Source organism: Hippopotamus amphibius, chromosome 11 (assembly GCF_030028045.1).
Source record: "Hippopotamus amphibius kiboko isolate mHipAmp2 chromosome 11, mHipAmp2.hap2, whole genome shotgun sequence".
Taxonomy (NCBI): Eukaryota; Metazoa; Chordata; class Mammalia; order Artiodactyla; family Hippopotamidae; genus Hippopotamus; species Hippopotamus amphibius.
The window spans coordinates 48,636,164-48,654,657 of NC_080196.1; the positions used below are offsets into that span (position 1 = coordinate 48,636,164).

Genomic DNA, 18,494 nt, shown 5'->3' on the forward strand with positions numbered 1-18,494 from the left:
GATAGAAAACAAAGCCTTTTTTTTCCCCACAATGGAATGAAACTAGAAATGTTTTTATTCCAATAATCTAATTATTGGAAGTAAAAAGGGAAAAACACAAACACAAAGAGACTAAACAACTGCTACTACAAACCAGTGGTTCAATAAAGAAATCAAAAAGGTAATCAGAAAATACCTGGAGGCAAATGAAAATGGAAACACAACTTTCCAAAATCAATGGGCTACAACAAAGGCAATTCTAAGAGGAACACTGATAGTGATACAGGCTTACCTCAAGAAACAAGAAAAATCTGAAATAAACAACATAACCTTGCCTAAAGGAATTAGAAAAAAATAAACAAAAAAGCCCAAAACCAGCAGAAGAAAGGAAATAATAATGATCAGAGCGAAAATAATGAAGAGACATAAAAAAAGAAAAGAAAAAAAGAAAATATCAATGAAACCAAGAACTGTTTCTTGAAAAGATAAACAATTTACAAACCTGTAGCCAGGCTCACCAAGAAGAAAAGAGAGAGGCCTCAAATAAACAAAATAAAAAATGAAAGAGGAATGGGAATATGTTTATAAATACAGCTGATTGACTTTGGTGTACCTCAAAAACTGGTACAAGAGTGTAAAGCAATTATAGTCCAATAAAAAAAAAATTACAGATAGCCCTGACAGATCTGAATACAGATAAATCACCACATACATAGATGAAAAGATTCAAGTTGCTGTGGTAGTAAATTGTCTCAAAATTAAAAATATTAATACATTTTAATTAAAAAAAAGAAATGAAAGAGGGGAAATAACAACTGATACCATAGAGATACAAAAAATAAAAATCATAAGAGAATACTGCAAACAGTCATATGCCAACAAATTGGACAACCTAGAAGAAACAGACACATTTCTAGACATATACAACCTTCCAAGACAGAATCAGGAAGAAATAATAGACAATCTGAATAGAACAGTCACTAGTAGTAAAATTGATTTTGTAAGAATTCCAGCAAACAAAAGTCCAGGACCAATGGCTTCACAGGGGAATTCTACCAAATATATAAAGAAGAGCTAATAACTATCCTTCTCAAACTATTCCAAAAAACTGAAGAGGATGGAGCACTCCCAAATTTATTCTACAAGGCCACCATTACCCTGATACCAAAACCAGATACACTACAAAAATTAAAGAAGATTACAGGCCAGTTTCTCTGATGAATATAGAAGCAAAAATCCTCAACAAAATATTAGCAACCCAAATCCCAAACTATATAAAAAGGATCATACACCATTATCAAGTGGGATTTATTCCAGGGATACAAGGATGGCTCATTATTTACAAATCAATCAATGTGATACACTGCATTAACAAAAGGAAGATTAAAAATCACATCACCTCAGCAGACACAAAAAAAGCATTTGACAAAATTCAACATCCAATCATGATAAAAAAAGGAATCAAAGTTGTTATAAAGGGAACATAGCTCAACGTAATAAAGATCATTTTTAGCAAACCCATAGCTAACATCACACTCAATGGTGAAAAGCTGAAAACTTTCCCTCTAAAATCAGGAATAAAACAAGGATGCCCACTCTCACCACTTGTATTTAACATAGCATTGGAAGTCCTAGTCATAGCAGTCAAACAAGAAAAAGAAAAGGCTTTCAAATTGGAAGTGAAGAAGTAAAAATGTCACTATTTGCAGATGATATGATGCTATATATAGAAAACCCTAAAGTCTCCACCAAAAAACTATTAGAACTAACAAATGAATTCAGTAAGGTTGCAGGATAAAATATTAATATACACAAATCTGTTGCTTTTCTGTACACTAAAAATGAACTCTCAGGAAGAAAAATTAAGGAAACAGTCTGATTTACAGTCACACCAAAAAGAATAAAATACCTGAGAATATGCTTAACTAAGGAGGGGAAATACCTATACTCTGAAAATTATAAAACATTGATGAAGGAATTTGAAAATGATACAAAGAAGTGGAAAGATACTCTGTCTTCTTGGATAGGAAGAATTAATATTGTTGAAATGTCCATACTACCCAAAGCAATCTACAGATTTAATGAAATCCCTATCAAAATACCCATGATATTTTTCACAGATCTAGAACAAATAATCCTAAAATTTATATGGAACTATAAAACCCAATTGTCATAGCAATCTTGAGAAAAAAGAACAAGCTAGAGGTATCATGTTTCCTGACTTCAGACTATGCTATAAAGCTATAGTAATCAAAACAGTATAGTACTGGCACAAAACCAGACATAGATCAATGGAACAGAATAGAAAACCCAAGAATAAACCCATGCACTTTTGATCTATTAATCTACAACAAAGGAGGCAAGAACATACAGTATAGAAAGGACAGTCTCTTCAATAAGTGATGCCAGGAAAACTGGACAGCTGCATAAAAAAAAGAATGAGATTAGGACAATTCCTCATATCATCTACAAAAATAAACTCAAAATGGACTAAAAACCTTAATATAAAATTGGAAACTATAAAACTTCCAGAAGAGAACATAGGCAGAACACTCTTTGACATAAATTGCAGCAACTTTTTTTTGGATCTGTCTCCTAAGGCAAAAGAAATAAAAGCAAATAGAAACAAATGGGACCTAATCAAACTTAAAACTTTGCACAGCAAAGGAAACCATCACCAATTGAAAAGACAATCTATGAATAGGAGAAAATATTTGCAAATGATATGACTGATGGGGTTAATATCCAAAATTTATAACCAGTTCACCCACTCAGTATAAAAAAACCCAAAGAATCCAATTAAAAAATGGCAGAAGATTTGAATAGACACTTTTCCAAAGAAGATATACAGATGGCCTACAGGCACATGAAAAAATGCTCAACATTTCCAATCATCAGAGAAATTCGAATCAAAACCACAATGACATACCACCTCACACCTGTCAGAATGGCTATCATCAACAAATAACTAATGTTGGTGAAGATGTAGACAAATGGAACCCTTCTACATTGTTGATCTGACTGTAAATTAGTGCAGCCACCCACTATGGAAAATGGTATGAGGTTTCCTCAAAAAATGAAAAATAAAACTACTAAGTGATCCAGCAATTCCACTCTTGGGTATATATCCAAAGAAAATGAAAACAGTAATTAGAAAAGATACATGCACCCCAATGTGTATAGCAGCATTATTTACAATAGCCAAGACATGGAAGCAACCTAAGTGTCCAGCAGCAGATGAATGGATAAAGAAGATGTGGTATATATAATGGAGTATTACATGGCCATAAAAAAGAATGAAACTCAGCCTTTTGCAACACTGTGGATGGCCCTAGAGAGTACTATGCTTAGTGAAATGAGTCAGGCAGAGAAAGCTACATTGTGTTATCACTTATATGTGGAATCTAAAAAAAAGAACAAATGAATGTATGTAACAAAACAGAAACATACAAATAGAATAAACTAGTGATTACAATTGGGGGAAGAGACAGGAGCAGGGGTGAGATAGGGATATGGGATAAAGAGACACAAACTACTATAAAATAAGCAATAAAGATATATTGTACAGAAAAGGGAAATATAGCTATTATTTTGTAATAACTTTAAATGGAGTATAACTTATAAAAAATATTAAATCACTATATTGTATACCTGAAGCTCATATAATACTGTCAGTCAACTATACCTCAATTAAAAAAATGTTGATTAGGACATCAACTCAGTGACTTAGGTGTTCTCTCTGCTGTTGGTGCTGGTGATGGGATGCCTTTCAGGAGACTCTGGAAGGACAAAACAGCAAAATCTGGAGTAGCACAAAGGAGGAATAGATGGTCTGCATCAAACTATGAACAATTTATAACATATTCTAAAAATATTACCCAAAGCAGGTGACTATTCTTCTTAATTTGACAAAATGTAAACATTTTCTTTCACTAGAATCTCACTTTAGAGAGCACTCTATTTGTGTGTGTTTATGTGATTTTAAAGAGTCATTCCAAATAGCAAATAATGACCAGCACTGTGACTTCTAAGGATAGTATGGCCAAATAACTGTTGTCCCCTTTATTTCACTGAGCTCCATAATGAGCTGGACATATAAACCTGGGAATTAGCACTTCAGTGACTAAATTACTCTGTTTAATGGAGGTGAAAATAACTTGAAATTCCCTAGGAAACTCCAGGTGGGAGGACAGAGTAATAACAAAAATTAGAGACAGAAGAGAAAAAATTAAAATCGTGTAATGAAGCAGGGAAGGGCTTGGGGACAAGAGAAGGAGGATTATTTTTGAGTTGTCTGTAATAAGATTATCAATGTGACCTCTTTGCTTTCTGCCCCTCTGATATTTTAAATGAAGTCAATGTCACCCATAAATGATTCTGAGAGTGGATCTTTTAGCATGTTTTAAGAAATTTTGAGTTTATATTAAAATTTGCAGTTGGCAAATCCAGGAACCAAATGGCTTCACCAAAACACAAGAGGGCATCTAAACCTGTGTCCTATTTTGGGGAATTTGTCTTGAATTATCTGAACTAAGATGAGCTACCCAGTTGTGAGCCGACCTGAGTTCCTACCCCAGAAAATAATCAGGGCTGGTGGGTCCTAACCATCCTGCCCTTGATGTTGGGAAAATTGTTCAGGAAAATAAAAAAGGACCCATCCTGAAGCATATCTGTTTTAGGAATACAACAACAATATCCATGAGAAATTGTGTAAACTAATCCGAGCTCAACCTTAAAAACTTTGGATGAATGCCTTCTTTGGAACTGGCAGTTTTAGACACAGAGTTTGGGAGGAACAGTGTGATGTGAGATCACCACCATTTTTAGGTAAGCTCTTCATAAGATAGGAGGTGAGTGAGAACCTTGAAAATAATAGTTTCACCCAGCACTGATGAACACAGAGCTACCAAGGAAGCAGAACCTTTGGAGTGGAAAAAATCACAGCATACGTGCTTGGTGAATCAGCATCTGTAACCTGCTCTAGGATGCCCTGGAGGGCACAGTGCTACATGGGACTGGATACCAGGAAAGCATAGTGCCTTCTGGAAACTAAAAATATCCATGGGGCCTATGGATATATAAAACATTTACTTACACTTAAGTACCTGTACTGGCAATACATCCATAGTGATTAAGAACTTGACCTTTGGTATGAGGTTACCTGGGTCCTAATCTAGTTCCCTGATTTGTAGTCTGTGTAACTCTGGACAAGTTTCTCTCCCTTTGCCACAGTCCCCTCATCAGTAAAACGAAGGAACAATATTACCTGGCATAAAGTATAGTTATGCAAATAAAATTCGATAACCCATGGAAAGTACTTTGCATACTTATAACCTAAGAAGTAACACCAAAATTATGACTTCTATTCCATTACTGGTAATGTTGTAAAAAGTGACTTGAGGAAAATATACTGAAAATGCTAACAGTATATCTTGAATTGAATTGTATAATTGAATTGATTGGATTTGATTAAAAATATATTTGTAATTGTTGGAATTTTTTCCAAGTTTTCTTCATTGAACATTCTATTTTAATTAAGAGGAAATGTTCCCAGCTGTCAACTTATTTCCAAGTCAGAAACATTCTTTTGTAGAAGACAAGATACAAATGATAATTCCTAAGAGAGTTTCCTTTAAAATCCTCTTAAGAATTAAATACATGAATGCAATTCAAATTAGACTCTCGTTAGTGCCATGCTATTCTCTAAAATACAATTGATAAAAACTGATATGTTTTACTTATATTTTACCTTAGGTTAGCATGGACTAGAGTGTTTGGGGATATGCAACACCTGGTTTGTTATTCCCTAATGACCTTGTCTAAACAATGTCTAATGTTTAGCAACTAATAATTTTACTTAAAATAATTAGCTTGTGATTCCTTTGCAATAGCTGAACACCACAAATTATCCTCTGAAAGGCAGTGGCTAAAGTAAATGCCCTCAGTGGAATACATATACATTTTACATGGAAGATTAAATAATATCAACCGTGTGTGCAGTCGTTTAAAATGGAGTTTTGAATCATGTCAGGTAGATTCACCTTCCGGTGTGTGCGTCTTACGTTCTTTTGATTTATTCCCTCTGCCCTTTTCCATGCCTTTGTTACACTGAGACCCAATATTTCTAGTGTTAACTTCAGAACTATTCATTTCAGTTTACAGCTAAGATTTTTCTAGCATTTCTAAATTTCTTGATCTTTTTCTTTACTCTTCTTGTTATTGTGTGCCCATTCTAACTAGCGTAAGCTCCCAGAGCACTATGATCTTTGTTATGAAACATACAAGATATGATTGGGCAGAAACATGAAAACACTACTGCCCAGTTCATAATCGACTTACTAGATAATGCATGTATTACAAAGTTAAACATTTTTCCAAAAATATGTTTGGAACTCTTGTTCAAAAAATACCTCAAGAGACTGTATTAAATTACTATAGAATACACTCACTGGTGTCCAGGCCCTTGTGCTATTCAGGATGGCTGTGATGTCTAGCTATATTCAAATGAAACTTGGAGTTTTATGTTATAAATCTAACCGGGGTATATAGTATTGTTTTTGAAAATAAAATTTGAACATTCCAGCAGACACTGGCTAGCTATTCATCCAAATTAGATATAAGAATCAAGTGTCATTTTTAAGTTGCCCTGAATGAGGACTGAATGGTAAAGACAAGCAGTATCCGTTCTCACTGTTTCCTGTCGTAAACGAAGTCTTCGCATTTCAAGTGGCTTCATGGCTGCTCGGTTTGAGTCCACGTTCACAGTCTCCCTTGCAGTCCTCCCTTGAAGTCCCTATGTGACTACACTCTTGCCAAAGATATGTCAGCAGAGTTGATATATGAAGCCTCTGGTACATGTCCTTGAAAGGAAGGTTTTGCTGTCCATGCTTTCTTTCTCCAAAAGAAGTTGTGATAGACAGCTTCTATCCAAAAGTTGCGATAGACAGCCTCCATCAGCACAGATGAGAGCAACATTTTAGGGGCTGGAGAAGGGGGTGGAGAAGGACCACCTGCTCTTCCAGCTGTCTGCAGCCACAGACTCTTGCATGACAGAGAAGTCACTCTTCTTCTCATTTGAGCCACATGTATTTGGCCCCTGTTGAAAAAGGCAAACGTTATTTGAAAATACTCCTTGAGAAATTGGAAATAATATTTTTTATTATTATTATTATATTAAATTTGTATAGAATTTTTTAGTGCATAAAATAGTCTTCAATTTTCTCAAAATTCTGTGAGGTACATACTAGTATCTTAATTTCACATGTGAAGAAACTAAAGCTTGGGAAATTTTGCTTTGTCAGAAGTCATCTCCAGGAGCAAGTGCAAATACAGTACCTTTGAAGGTATGAGTCTGGTTTTGAAAAAAACCAGCAGTAGCTCATGGGAGGCTCCACTGTGGTAACTTTGGTTCTCTGAAGTCTTAATCAGTTTTGTCCCCTACTGTACTAAGTCTCGGCTACTGTCCTGATTCAGTCTTGACCTTGAAGAAGTTGATTAATCTCTGAAGAACTCACTTTCCTCATACACTTATATACAGTTTGATGGGGGTTGGGTGTTGAGGGAGAGGAAGATGTATTTTTAAATAGAAAGCTGCATTTTTCATGAACAGCAGCCTATTGGTTCTACTGCAGAGATATCTCATCTGGCTCATTTGGAGAGTCTGAAGTAAGTGTTATAATTCTTATCTCAATGCCACACCTCCCAGTGGCAGACCTTATTAAATTTGGCTAGCAAGGAGCCCTTAAAAAGCAGCAGAAACCCGGCTGAGGAAGTATTGAGAAGTATAGGAGCCTTCTGACATAAGTACCTCAGCACTTAGGTTTAAATAAGGCTGAGTCCAGAGTTATAGAGCAGCTTGCATCCCAGCAGAATCCAGAGAAAATGAATGTTTACTACAGCTCATAGGTGCATATTTGTTTAGTGAAGCACTGCTTCTCCTCCCCAAACTAAGAATTGGACACTGAGAAAAACCTCTATAATAAAAGTAAAAACTCTAGTTAGAGGAGATTATATGCCTAGGAAAGTGAGAAGGTATCCCTGGGCTGACAGCTATTGCTGTGAGAGAGGTGTGAGTAGGTGAGGGAGGCACCTGGAAACAGGCAGGCCTTTCCATCTCTTTTATGGATCCTCCATGTGTTGAAATGATGGGCATTTCTAATCAGATAAACACATTACCATAGATTATACAGTTAACTCATATGAAATCGATTGTAAATTTGCTTTTGTTTATCCAGTTTAGGTGTATTCATGTCACATTTCCAATTTCATCCACACATAAAACAAAAAATTTCTTTTAAAAGTTTCGTCCTTTGAAACTTAGTGAAACAATTGCTAGTTTGGGGAGAGGAAAGTCAAGAAAGGTAAAATATATTTAATATTTATGTTCATGTTTAACTGAATTTTGCTTCCTTGAAATCCTAAAAAAAAAAAAAAAAAAAAAAGCAAATCTGGTTACAAAATGAGCTGGGTTTGAATCCCAACTTTGCTGAGGTTACTTTAAGTCTTTTTTTTTTTTTTTTTTTGTATATTGTAGCCACTTTTGTGTGTGTGTGTGTCTTTTTTTTTTTTTTTAACTCTTTATTGGAATATATTTGCTTTACACTCTTGTACCAGTCTCTGAGGTACACCAAAGTGAATCAGCTGCATCTACACACACATCCCCATATCCCCTCCCTCCCGCGACTCCCCCCACCCTCCCCATCCTGGCCCTCCAAAGCATCTCCCATGAAGTTGATCTCCTTTTGTTATACAGCAACTTCCCACTAGCCATCTATTTTACAGCTGATAGTGTAAATATGTCTATGCTACTCTCTCACCTCGTCCCAACTTCCCCTTTGCCCCTCACCCCAGCCCCGTGTCCTCAAGTCCATTCTCTACTTCTGTATCTCCACTCCTGCCTGTCACTGGTTTCATCAGTACCATTTCTTCAGATTCCATATATATGTGTTAGCATACAGTATTTGTTTTTCTCTTTCTGGCTTACTTCACTCTGTATGACAGACTCTAGGTCTATCCACCTCAGTTTCCTAATCTGAATTACGTGAACACTGTGCAAGGTTATTGTGAGAGTAGAGATGATACGTGTAAAACAACTAACACATGTGAGCAGAGTATGTGAGTCAGATGCTGATTTGATTTGCCCAGCATCTGATCTGAATTAATCAGGCCTCAGTAATGACTTGGGTGCAATACTAACAAAAACTCTCAGGGTATACAGCTCCCACAGAATCAAGGCCATCCCTTTAACATACTCCTGTATATTGACCAAACTGAGACAGCAAAGGATAATGAGCTGGTGGGGAGGATGATGACCTGGGCCTGTGGGCTCGCAGCCAGGAGAGAAGCCTTGGTTTTGCTCCCTTTCATGGGGAACAAGCAACCTTTCTACCACTTCTCAAAACATATCTAGAAAATCCAGCTTTTCTAAGAACAGTGGTCATCTTGGGTTTATTATCTGCAAATGATTACTTGTCAGGTACAAAAACAATCCTTTTCTTCCAGTGGTGTCCACTGAGGAGTTAATTTCTGTTGTTTCTTTTCAGGGATTTAGCATTTTCATTTAGCTGATTAAAATGAGATGCAGATGATAATCATGCTAGATTTAAAAAAAATCATTCAAACACTCAAAAATGATTTTAAAGTCTTTAAGTGGCTTGTACCAGATTTTTATTTCTCGAAGGGTTTCTACTTAGGGAAAATTTACTGAGTTTTTGCCCTTTTGTCATCTTGTCAGTAAATGTTAAATCGATGCAAAATGAGTGGATTTGTATTTCTAAAAATAACCTTTTCCACAGGAAGAAGAACTAAGGAAGAGTGGGGAAGCCAAATATGCCCACTTGAGTGATGAACTTCATGTATTAATTGAAGTGTTTGCTCCACCTGGGGAAGCTTATTCACGTATGAGTCATGCATTGGAAGAGATTAAAAAATTTCTGGTTCCCGTAAGTGTTTTTCATTTTTTACAGAGATGTGTCTCATCAATTTCCATTAAAAAAAAAAAGTGCCTTTGATCTTCACTGACTTTTTAGAAAGGAAACTTATATTGCAGACATTATTTGTAGAGTTGATATGAAGGTAAAAATAAAAAGAATACAAAAAGTGCTTAGTACAGGACCCGGCATGGTGCCGCATAATGGCCCTCTGGCAGCATGCCATCTTTAGCACATTACATGCCCCACACCCATTCGTAGCTGTGAAAAGAAAACAATTATCACACAAGCGCAAATATGTAACTGAAGTTGTATACTTTTCTCCTGTGTCTTCATTAGTTGGTAGTTGACATGTATTGTTCATAACTTTTAATTAATAGAGAATATTTTCAGGTATAGTAAAAGGGGAAAAAGATTAAATATGTAAAATATGTAACAAGACAATGATAATATTTGAAAATATCAAATGTACTTTTATGTGATAGTATGTCAGGTGCTGGCTCATTATAAAACATAATGTAAAATAATCAATATTAATAAAACTAGACATTTGTTGACATCACGCAAAAAATCGGGAAAGGAAACTCATTGCACTATATGAGAGAAACAGAGAATGTTCATATAGTAAGGCAGCTAATTCAGGGTTGCATATTGAATAGAATTCTCTACTGATTTTCTAAGAAACAGAGGAAGGTTAAATGAATGAAGCTTTCCTAAAGGTCAGCAATTTAGCATTCCAGGAAGATCTGGTTTGAATAAAAATCTTGGCATCATGCTTAGAGCTCAGAATAAGATAATTAGCAGAGAATGCTGAGTAAAGTTTTCAGGATTGCCCTGGCAGAAGTCTTCAGTAGAGATAGAGAGAGAGAGAAAGGGAGAATAACTAAGATTAATCTGTACAATGAAGAAACACTGTAGATTTCTAAATAAGCAATAAACTCAGAGGAAATGATGGGTGAGATTCATTGATTCAGAGTGATTTTGAGAATGCGAAAAAAAATATAGAATTTCAGAATGGAAAAGCATCAAAATCTAACCACATAATCTATTTGTATGCCCAGTTTTAAAATTTCTGTCAAGACAAGGTTATAGAATAATCCCATACCACTCTGATTATTCCATAACTTTATATGCACACAGAATTTCTGCACAATTTATTATCTGATACTTATCTGAACACTTCCCTAAATAGATCCCATATTTCTTAAGAATGAAGAAACTCTGTTCTCTCTTCCTTTTGCATCTGAACTAAATGCCTGGTGCTATTGGGTAAGCAGTTTTACTATATTTAGCTCAGACCAGACCTGTGGTAATCTAGGTGGTATAGAAAAAGGCTAGGACTGCCTACATTATTAATTCATTTTGTGACTGTAGACATCAGTTAAATTCTCAGAACTTTAGTTTATTCATCTCTAAAAATAGGGTAATAATAATAGACCAACCTCTGTCATAGGGATTGTGAATATTAAATGGGGTAATACACATGAAAGGACATAGAAAATTATAAAGCACGATATATATTTTGTTATATATATTACATATAAGTAAATTGGTGTTTTTAATCAGTTTTATCATTATAGTAGGTAAAATCTTGGAATGACTTTTTAAGGTGAAATACGTAAGATGAAATACTATTTCATTACTACATAGATTTTAGACTTAGGCTGTAGGCTAGATTAACCCCATTTTATTATAAATACCAGTAATACAGCTCACTTACTTCTTAGACCTCTTGATACTTGTCATACTTTCATTTATATCTTCTCCACTGAAATATATGCTCTGTGCGGGCAAGGCTGGCTGTGTCTCTTTTGTTCTCATCATTTAGAGTCACATCTGGCACAAGAAGTATTTGTCTGATAGTCTGACTGAGGTAGTAGCTGGGGATGATGCAGGGGGTTAAAATAGTCATCTGGATGAGGTCTGGGGAATAGTACCCCACTATCAAGATGCTCTCCCTAAACAGATCTAGATGGAGACTGAAAACCTTCCTTTGGCCAGTGTGACTTGCTCCTGCTGCCTCTCGGTTTTGTTTCTGCCTGTCCAACTGCTCCTTGCTGTGCATCCAACACTCCAGGCTCCTTCTTCACTGAGGGCTTTGAAGATTCTTCTCCAAAATATTGACACAACCATCTCCTTGTCATTCAGGTCTCCACTCACATAGTAGCATTGCATGAAGGTCTTCCCTCACCGCACAGTCTAAAGTAGCCTCCCTATATTTGTACATTCCTATTGTATTTCGTCCACGATACCACCAGACACCTGATTTAGCACTGCAGTTCACTGTCCCATCGTGCCCTGACCCTCTTCACTTATTCATTTTTCTCATATCTCTTAACAACTTTACATGTACTATATATATATATATATATATATTTATTTACTTATTTATTGTTGGTTTCCCTGTAAAATATAAATGTCATGATGTCAGGAATTATTGTCTTGTTTCATTGCTTTATTCTCCTATTTTGAACTATCCCAGGCACATAGGAAGCACTTAATTTTTTTTTCTATCAATGAATAAGATTTTAAAAAATAAATACTCTGATAACTCTCAATGTTGAATTAGTAAATTTTACAATCAATGAAAGCCATTCTACTTGGCAAATTTCTCCCATTTGCCTTGCTGGCCTCAGCACCAAGCAAAGAATGGCAGCTGTCTACTTCATTCATCACCAGAACCACAAGAGGCACAAATTAACTGTCAATTCTTTTTCTTTTATATGAAATCATTTGATGATTCAGGTTTTTTTTGACATTTATATTAAAGTCCATAGAAATAATAATGTATCAGGATATTAATATTTAGAAACATCACAGGTAAAGAATTATACCCAGTAAGAGACAAGCTAGCACAACATAGAAAGCTAATGTCAAATAGTATGGAGGTCCACTGACATCTAGTTCCTCTACACAACAGAACAACTTTCCATGGTTAGAACTTTCACCTTCCTCTGTTATCCACCATCTACCCAACTAGTCCTACAATGGGTTGTAATTGTTTAAGACTGTCGACTGTAGAACATACAACTCCTCATGAAATGTCTGAATGATGTCAGATGTTGGAAATCCATACAATTTTAGTAACTTTAAGTGATTTGTTAAGACAAAAGAATGATTAGTGCCATGGGAAAAATTTCCAACTTCGTGCTTTCCATTCAGTCTTATCAAAGCAAGTAGAGTAGCAGGTCAATAAAGCATCAATAAATTGAAACCTGCTAATTTTAAATCTTCAATGCTTTGAGGTGTTATATAAAAATTTTCCTTCTATTAGCTAATTTGTCCTGCAAATACAGATTAGGAACGTCAAATAAGTTATTTGACAAATAATGGCAAAGGGGATATAAACCCCTAAACTAATACATGTTTCAATAATGTGAATGCCTCTCTCTTCCCTTTATAAGCAGTAAAAGTAAATAAATATTGTCATTATTACGTTTTGTAACACTCACTCACTAGGACAGCCACAGAAGGCTGTGGAGACTGTGCCTTGAACAATGTTAGGGGCAACATTTATTAGTACATCGTAGTTTGTGAATGGGACTCCCTGGTATTACCAAATACAACTTCCCTTTTTCCACCCCTAGTCAGCAGATTACCTTAACATAATGGCTATATTGAATTTTCCTAAATTGGCTGACTCTCACCTTCAATGAAATTGAATTAGTAAGTTTTTCTAATGTTGAATAAACTCATGATTAAAATAAAATACACTATATCATAATGACTTATGAAGCCTTCAGCAAAATTCTGCCCATTGAATGTGAATTTATACATCCTTCAGTAAAAAAAAAAAAAAAAAAGATGAAAAGAGGAGTTTCCATACAAACAAGAAATTAGATATAGGTCACAATAACGAATAGATTACTTTGTTACCTCCTCAAGAGTTAGTTATAGACAGAGTTAAGAGATCACAGCGCTCATTTCTACCAACACTGTAGTGGCATCAGATGCTTTCGCAGGGCAGCAGGCGACCCAGCACTGTGGGATTATCTGAGTCTACTGAATGGGAAAAATAGTACTTTTCCTGCCTAAGTCTCTAATGATCATCACCAGAGATCTGTATCATTTAAAGAAAATGTGTGTGTGTGTGTGTGTGTGTGTGTGTGTGTGTGTGTCAGATCTCAGCAAAAACACTTTCCTATAGAAAACAAGCAAATCCAGAGGGACAGTCCCAACTCCCCATGTTTAGTTCCTCTTAAATGCCAAAAAGGAAAACATACTGTTTGAAGCATTTTTATGTCAATTATAGTAACACCTATAATGGTGTGAATACTCACACACACATACACACACACACACACATAACTTTAACACTTATGTAAAGTTTTATATCTGTGTGTGTGTGTCTGTGTGTCTGTTTGTCTGTGTCCTTTGTTAGTCCTGTCAGTCTCACCTACACAACTTTAAGTCAATTCAACACAGGAAAAAAGATGGATCATTCCAGGTTATTACTTTTCTGCATTAGATTCGATATATGTCTTGGTGACACGTGATTCTTGAAATGGGGCAAGTAGGACATATTATATAATTTCAAGTTTGAAATATTAGAGACCTATATGGGAAACCTACTAAGCGTGTGACTATGGAGGAAAAGTAAAACTCTTTTCCTCCTTATGGTAAAAGCAAAGAGAGGACATTCTTGCTTTCTGTTCTTCAAAGACTGTAATCCTAGCTCAGAAATGGGAAAATGACACTGATTGCTAACAGAAACCATACAGGAAAGTAAGTAGATACAAGGAAAATAGAAGAGGAAAGCAGAGTATTTTTAGTCTAGGAGATGGAAGAAGATCTAGACTTTCACTCACTGAAAAAATTTTTATAACATTTTAGAAGATTATAAACATAAGAATGATTAGAAATAGATGTGATAGAAATGTACAGAAATTCATGCTATAATTTGGTTAAAAAGTGAAAATTTGGTCAGAGTCTTTCATGCAGGTGAAAAGAACACAGGGAAGGATTTCCCTGGTGGTGCAGTGGTTGGGAATCTGCCTGCCAATGCAGGGGACACAGGTTTGATCCCTGCTCCAGGAAGATCCCACATGCCGTGGAGCAACTAAACCCTTGGGCCACAATTGCTGAGCCTGCGCTCTAGAGCCCGCGAGGCACAACTATAGAGCCCACACACGCAACTACTGAACCCTGCGTGCCTAGAGCCTGTGCTTTGCAGCAAGAGAAGCCACCGCACTGAGAAGTAAAACTTCTTAGCTATAGTACTATCGTCATATTCTGATTATATTTGGAAAATTTTATAATCATCTAATATACAGTATTCTTATCTGATAAGTTGTAATAGATAATACAGGCCAATGACTTTAAAAGAATTAAAATTATTACTAATTCTTAGATAGAACTAATAATAATAATTATATAATTAATAATAATATGACATTATTATTAATCTTATTATTATTGACATCCAAGGCTACTTTAACATTGTTAATTGATTGACATAACCTGAAAGACAGATGAAAAAAGAGGTGGATTCTGTGAGTGTGATTTTTCTACAAACCCTAATACAAGTGTGGTCTTACTCCTCTGCAGTACAGATAATCAAAAGTTCACTTTATGACTCCAGGGTCAGGATGTGATCATCTGCTTTCTATTTAAGAAACAATTTATCACTAATTATCTCTGCTCTCATTTGATGCCGGGGTTCTGAATTCTCTAAGGCCACTCTTTTCATGAGCCTTGAATGCTTTTCAGATGCTCAGCATCCTTCTCCCATTTCTACTAGAACCTTGATTTCATCTTGATGAGTTATTTCTTCTGCATTAACTGACATTATAATCAAAAGAACTGCTTTTGCATTTTCATATGTAGTCATTAACATGAAAGCTTAGCAGCATTCCTAAAAAGTTATCTGTGTTGTTATAGATTGTACTTACTAGGGATATAGGTTTAGTCTGCAAGAGGAGAATCTCACCTCTTAATTTTATAGGATTTTAGTATTAAGGAAAGTCTTAGAGACCAGATTGGAGAATGAAGACAGTAGGAACAATAGCAATGATAGATCAGGCAACACTGATCAAACAGAAAGTATTATTTCTAGAGTCAAGAAAAATCAACTGCTGACAAAGACTACTGCCATACAGACAATGGTAAGTTATTCATTGAGACAGAGAATGAAAAGAGAGAAGCGAGGGGGCAGAAAAAGAGAGTGTTTTGATTAGCTTCTTGACAATGTTGATGACCCACTATTTCATGTTGAAAAATATATTTCCATGCAAGAAGAATACCATACAGAGAATACCATATTTTAAAACATAATTTTTGCAAAATTATGTATTCCTGAAATGGGTCTTCAACTTCTGTTCTTGGAATTAGTTCTTACTTTTCAAAGGGCTCCACAAGATATAATGTAAGCTTATTTTGAATTGCCCTTCCTTGATTAACTGATCTCATTTTGCTGTTCTGAAGCTTCTTTCAGCAAGCTACAATGGAAAATGTTTGATTCCTCCAGACAGTATTCAACCTAGATATCGGGGAACTTGGAGGCGTCCCCATTCCTCCAAGAAATGTGTCTTCTATCTCATCTCTAATTCTTGTTTTTTGTCCCTTTGTCTGCCTTTTCTACCCAGCATCTCTATGTAGTGTGTGTAAGCATGCATATACAATTCCTTAAAATACAAGTACAAATGGCTTACTAGATAGTCTGTACTCAATATGGTACAAATGGAATTGGTTTTATTTTTCTATAACCACTGTCCTTCTCCCTTATTCATTACCAACAGTTTGTGCAAATCACATAGCTTTATGCTCATTCTGCTTTAAGAAGAGTCTTAATTTACATAATGTAGGTTTTAAGTCCAGTTAGTTCCAATTTATGATTTCAATTTCAAATCCAATTCAAAGCTCCCCTCATCCCTGAATTTATGGACTGGGGCGGAACGGTAGTGAAGGAGGCATGGGCTGCTCATTCAGCTCTCGCCACTGTCTTCACCCCGCAGGGTCTGGTTCTCCTGGAGCTTTATGGATGGCCTTGGCAGGTGAGGAGGAGATGTTAGGAAATTGGAGAAAGATGGGCTGTAAAACTAGCCATGTAATAACCCGGTTAGTTTGGTTGTTTGGAGTCATAGTTCACGTACTTTCCTCTGATGGGCTATTTGGATGAATTGTTGCTGATCATCAAATATAACTTGTCTGCCTTTCAGCTGAGGGAGCTCAGGGAGCAGTTCAGCTTCTCATGACGCAGTGCTTTCCCTTCTCTCAGTACCTCTGGCTGCAGGTCTGCCTTCCTCCTGCTCCCAGCACTGCAGGTGAGCTTTGTCAGTTGTCTCTGAGCATGTGTAAGACGACTGTACCTGTCCCCAGGGTTGAAGGATTTCACCAGGATCCTCAGGTCCTGCCCTTTCCTCATCCGCCCACCTGGTCTTTGGTGAGCTCTTTCCACTGGCAGCATTAGGGCTTTCTTTCAGGACAGTTCTCTCCCTGTTATTTGTATATTTTGTACAATATACAAATATTATATATTTTCTCTATTTTTTTTTCCTTTTTTCTTCTCCTGTTACTTCTGGCAAGTCTTCTGGATCTTTTTTCAAATTATCTAACAGTTTCTATCTTCTTATCATTTTAGTCATGTGTTCCAGAGATATGGTCTCCAAGGTCTTCTAAACCACAAATTCAGGTGAATTGTTTAGTTGGACATCATGTAGATATCGCTTTGCTGTATTTCTTTAGAAAGTACTATAACTGCATTGTCTTAGGCGGTTCTTCTGTTTTTCTGTTCAGGTATATTTCTGTCCCCTCCAACAGCTTTATTTCACTGGGCAGGTTTTCTGACTCCTTTTTTCTGCCTTCTCTGGATGCCCTTTCCCTTCTCTTTCCTCCCCTCCCCTCCTCTTCCCTTCCCTCCTCTCCCCCACCCCCTTCTCTTCCCTTTCCAGCTTGATGTAGGTCAGTTTTTTTAGGTACCTTTAGTGCTCCAAAGTGTTAGAGAGTGAAATAGTCTCCCCAACATGGACCAAAAATGTAGAACTAAGCAGGCCACCATAAACGTAGTGAGAACCTAAAAAATATCATCTTGTTCTCCAGCTTCCCATCAGCTTCAGGGACTTGAAGGCTCACCCATTCTGGTCCTTCTTGGCCTCCCCGCTAGGGAAAAGAGACATACTCCAGTGGGTCTATGGCAGCTTTCCACTTGGATGAAGCATGATCTGTGCTAGTCAAACTCTTTCTCAAATATCCACTCCACCATGAGCATTCTGGGTTTTCCAAAACCAGGTTTTATGTACTAACTCAGCCCACAGGCCATAAAGGTCAGTCCAGTCAATTCTGTTGGCTAAGGCTTTCAGGTCTGATATGCACATAAGCTTCTGAGGATCTCAAGCCTATATTTCCCCCCAAATATGCTGCTACTTTACAGCTGGTAAAGAAAGAGAAGGGAGCTGCATTTAGGTCACTGTCTTCCCAGAATTACTGTCTTCCACAGTTAGTTTAGTTTAATGAGATTTACCATGTAGAAAAAAGCATCCAAACTAAGTTTATAGGCAGCAGAGCTTTTAAAATTTAACTTTGTATATCATGCAGCACTTCTAAGATAAGTACATTTTGTGATAAATCACAGATTATGTATTTAAAATA

General features: G+C 36.2%; 1 protein-coding gene across 1 annotated transcript in view; it reads left to right on the forward strand.

Moving 5' to 3' along the window:
• Positions 1–18,494, forward strand: part of KHDRBS2 (KH RNA binding domain containing, signal transduction associated 2) — a 642,723-nt gene that overhangs the window by 302,071 nt on the left and 322,158 nt on the right. Inside the window, exon 4 of the mRNA XM_057699271.1 lies at positions 9,774–9,920. Within this exon, the coding sequence (XP_057555254.1) occupies positions 9,774–9,920 (147 nt within the window). The remainder of the gene's footprint in view (positions 1–9,773; positions 9,921–18,494) is intronic.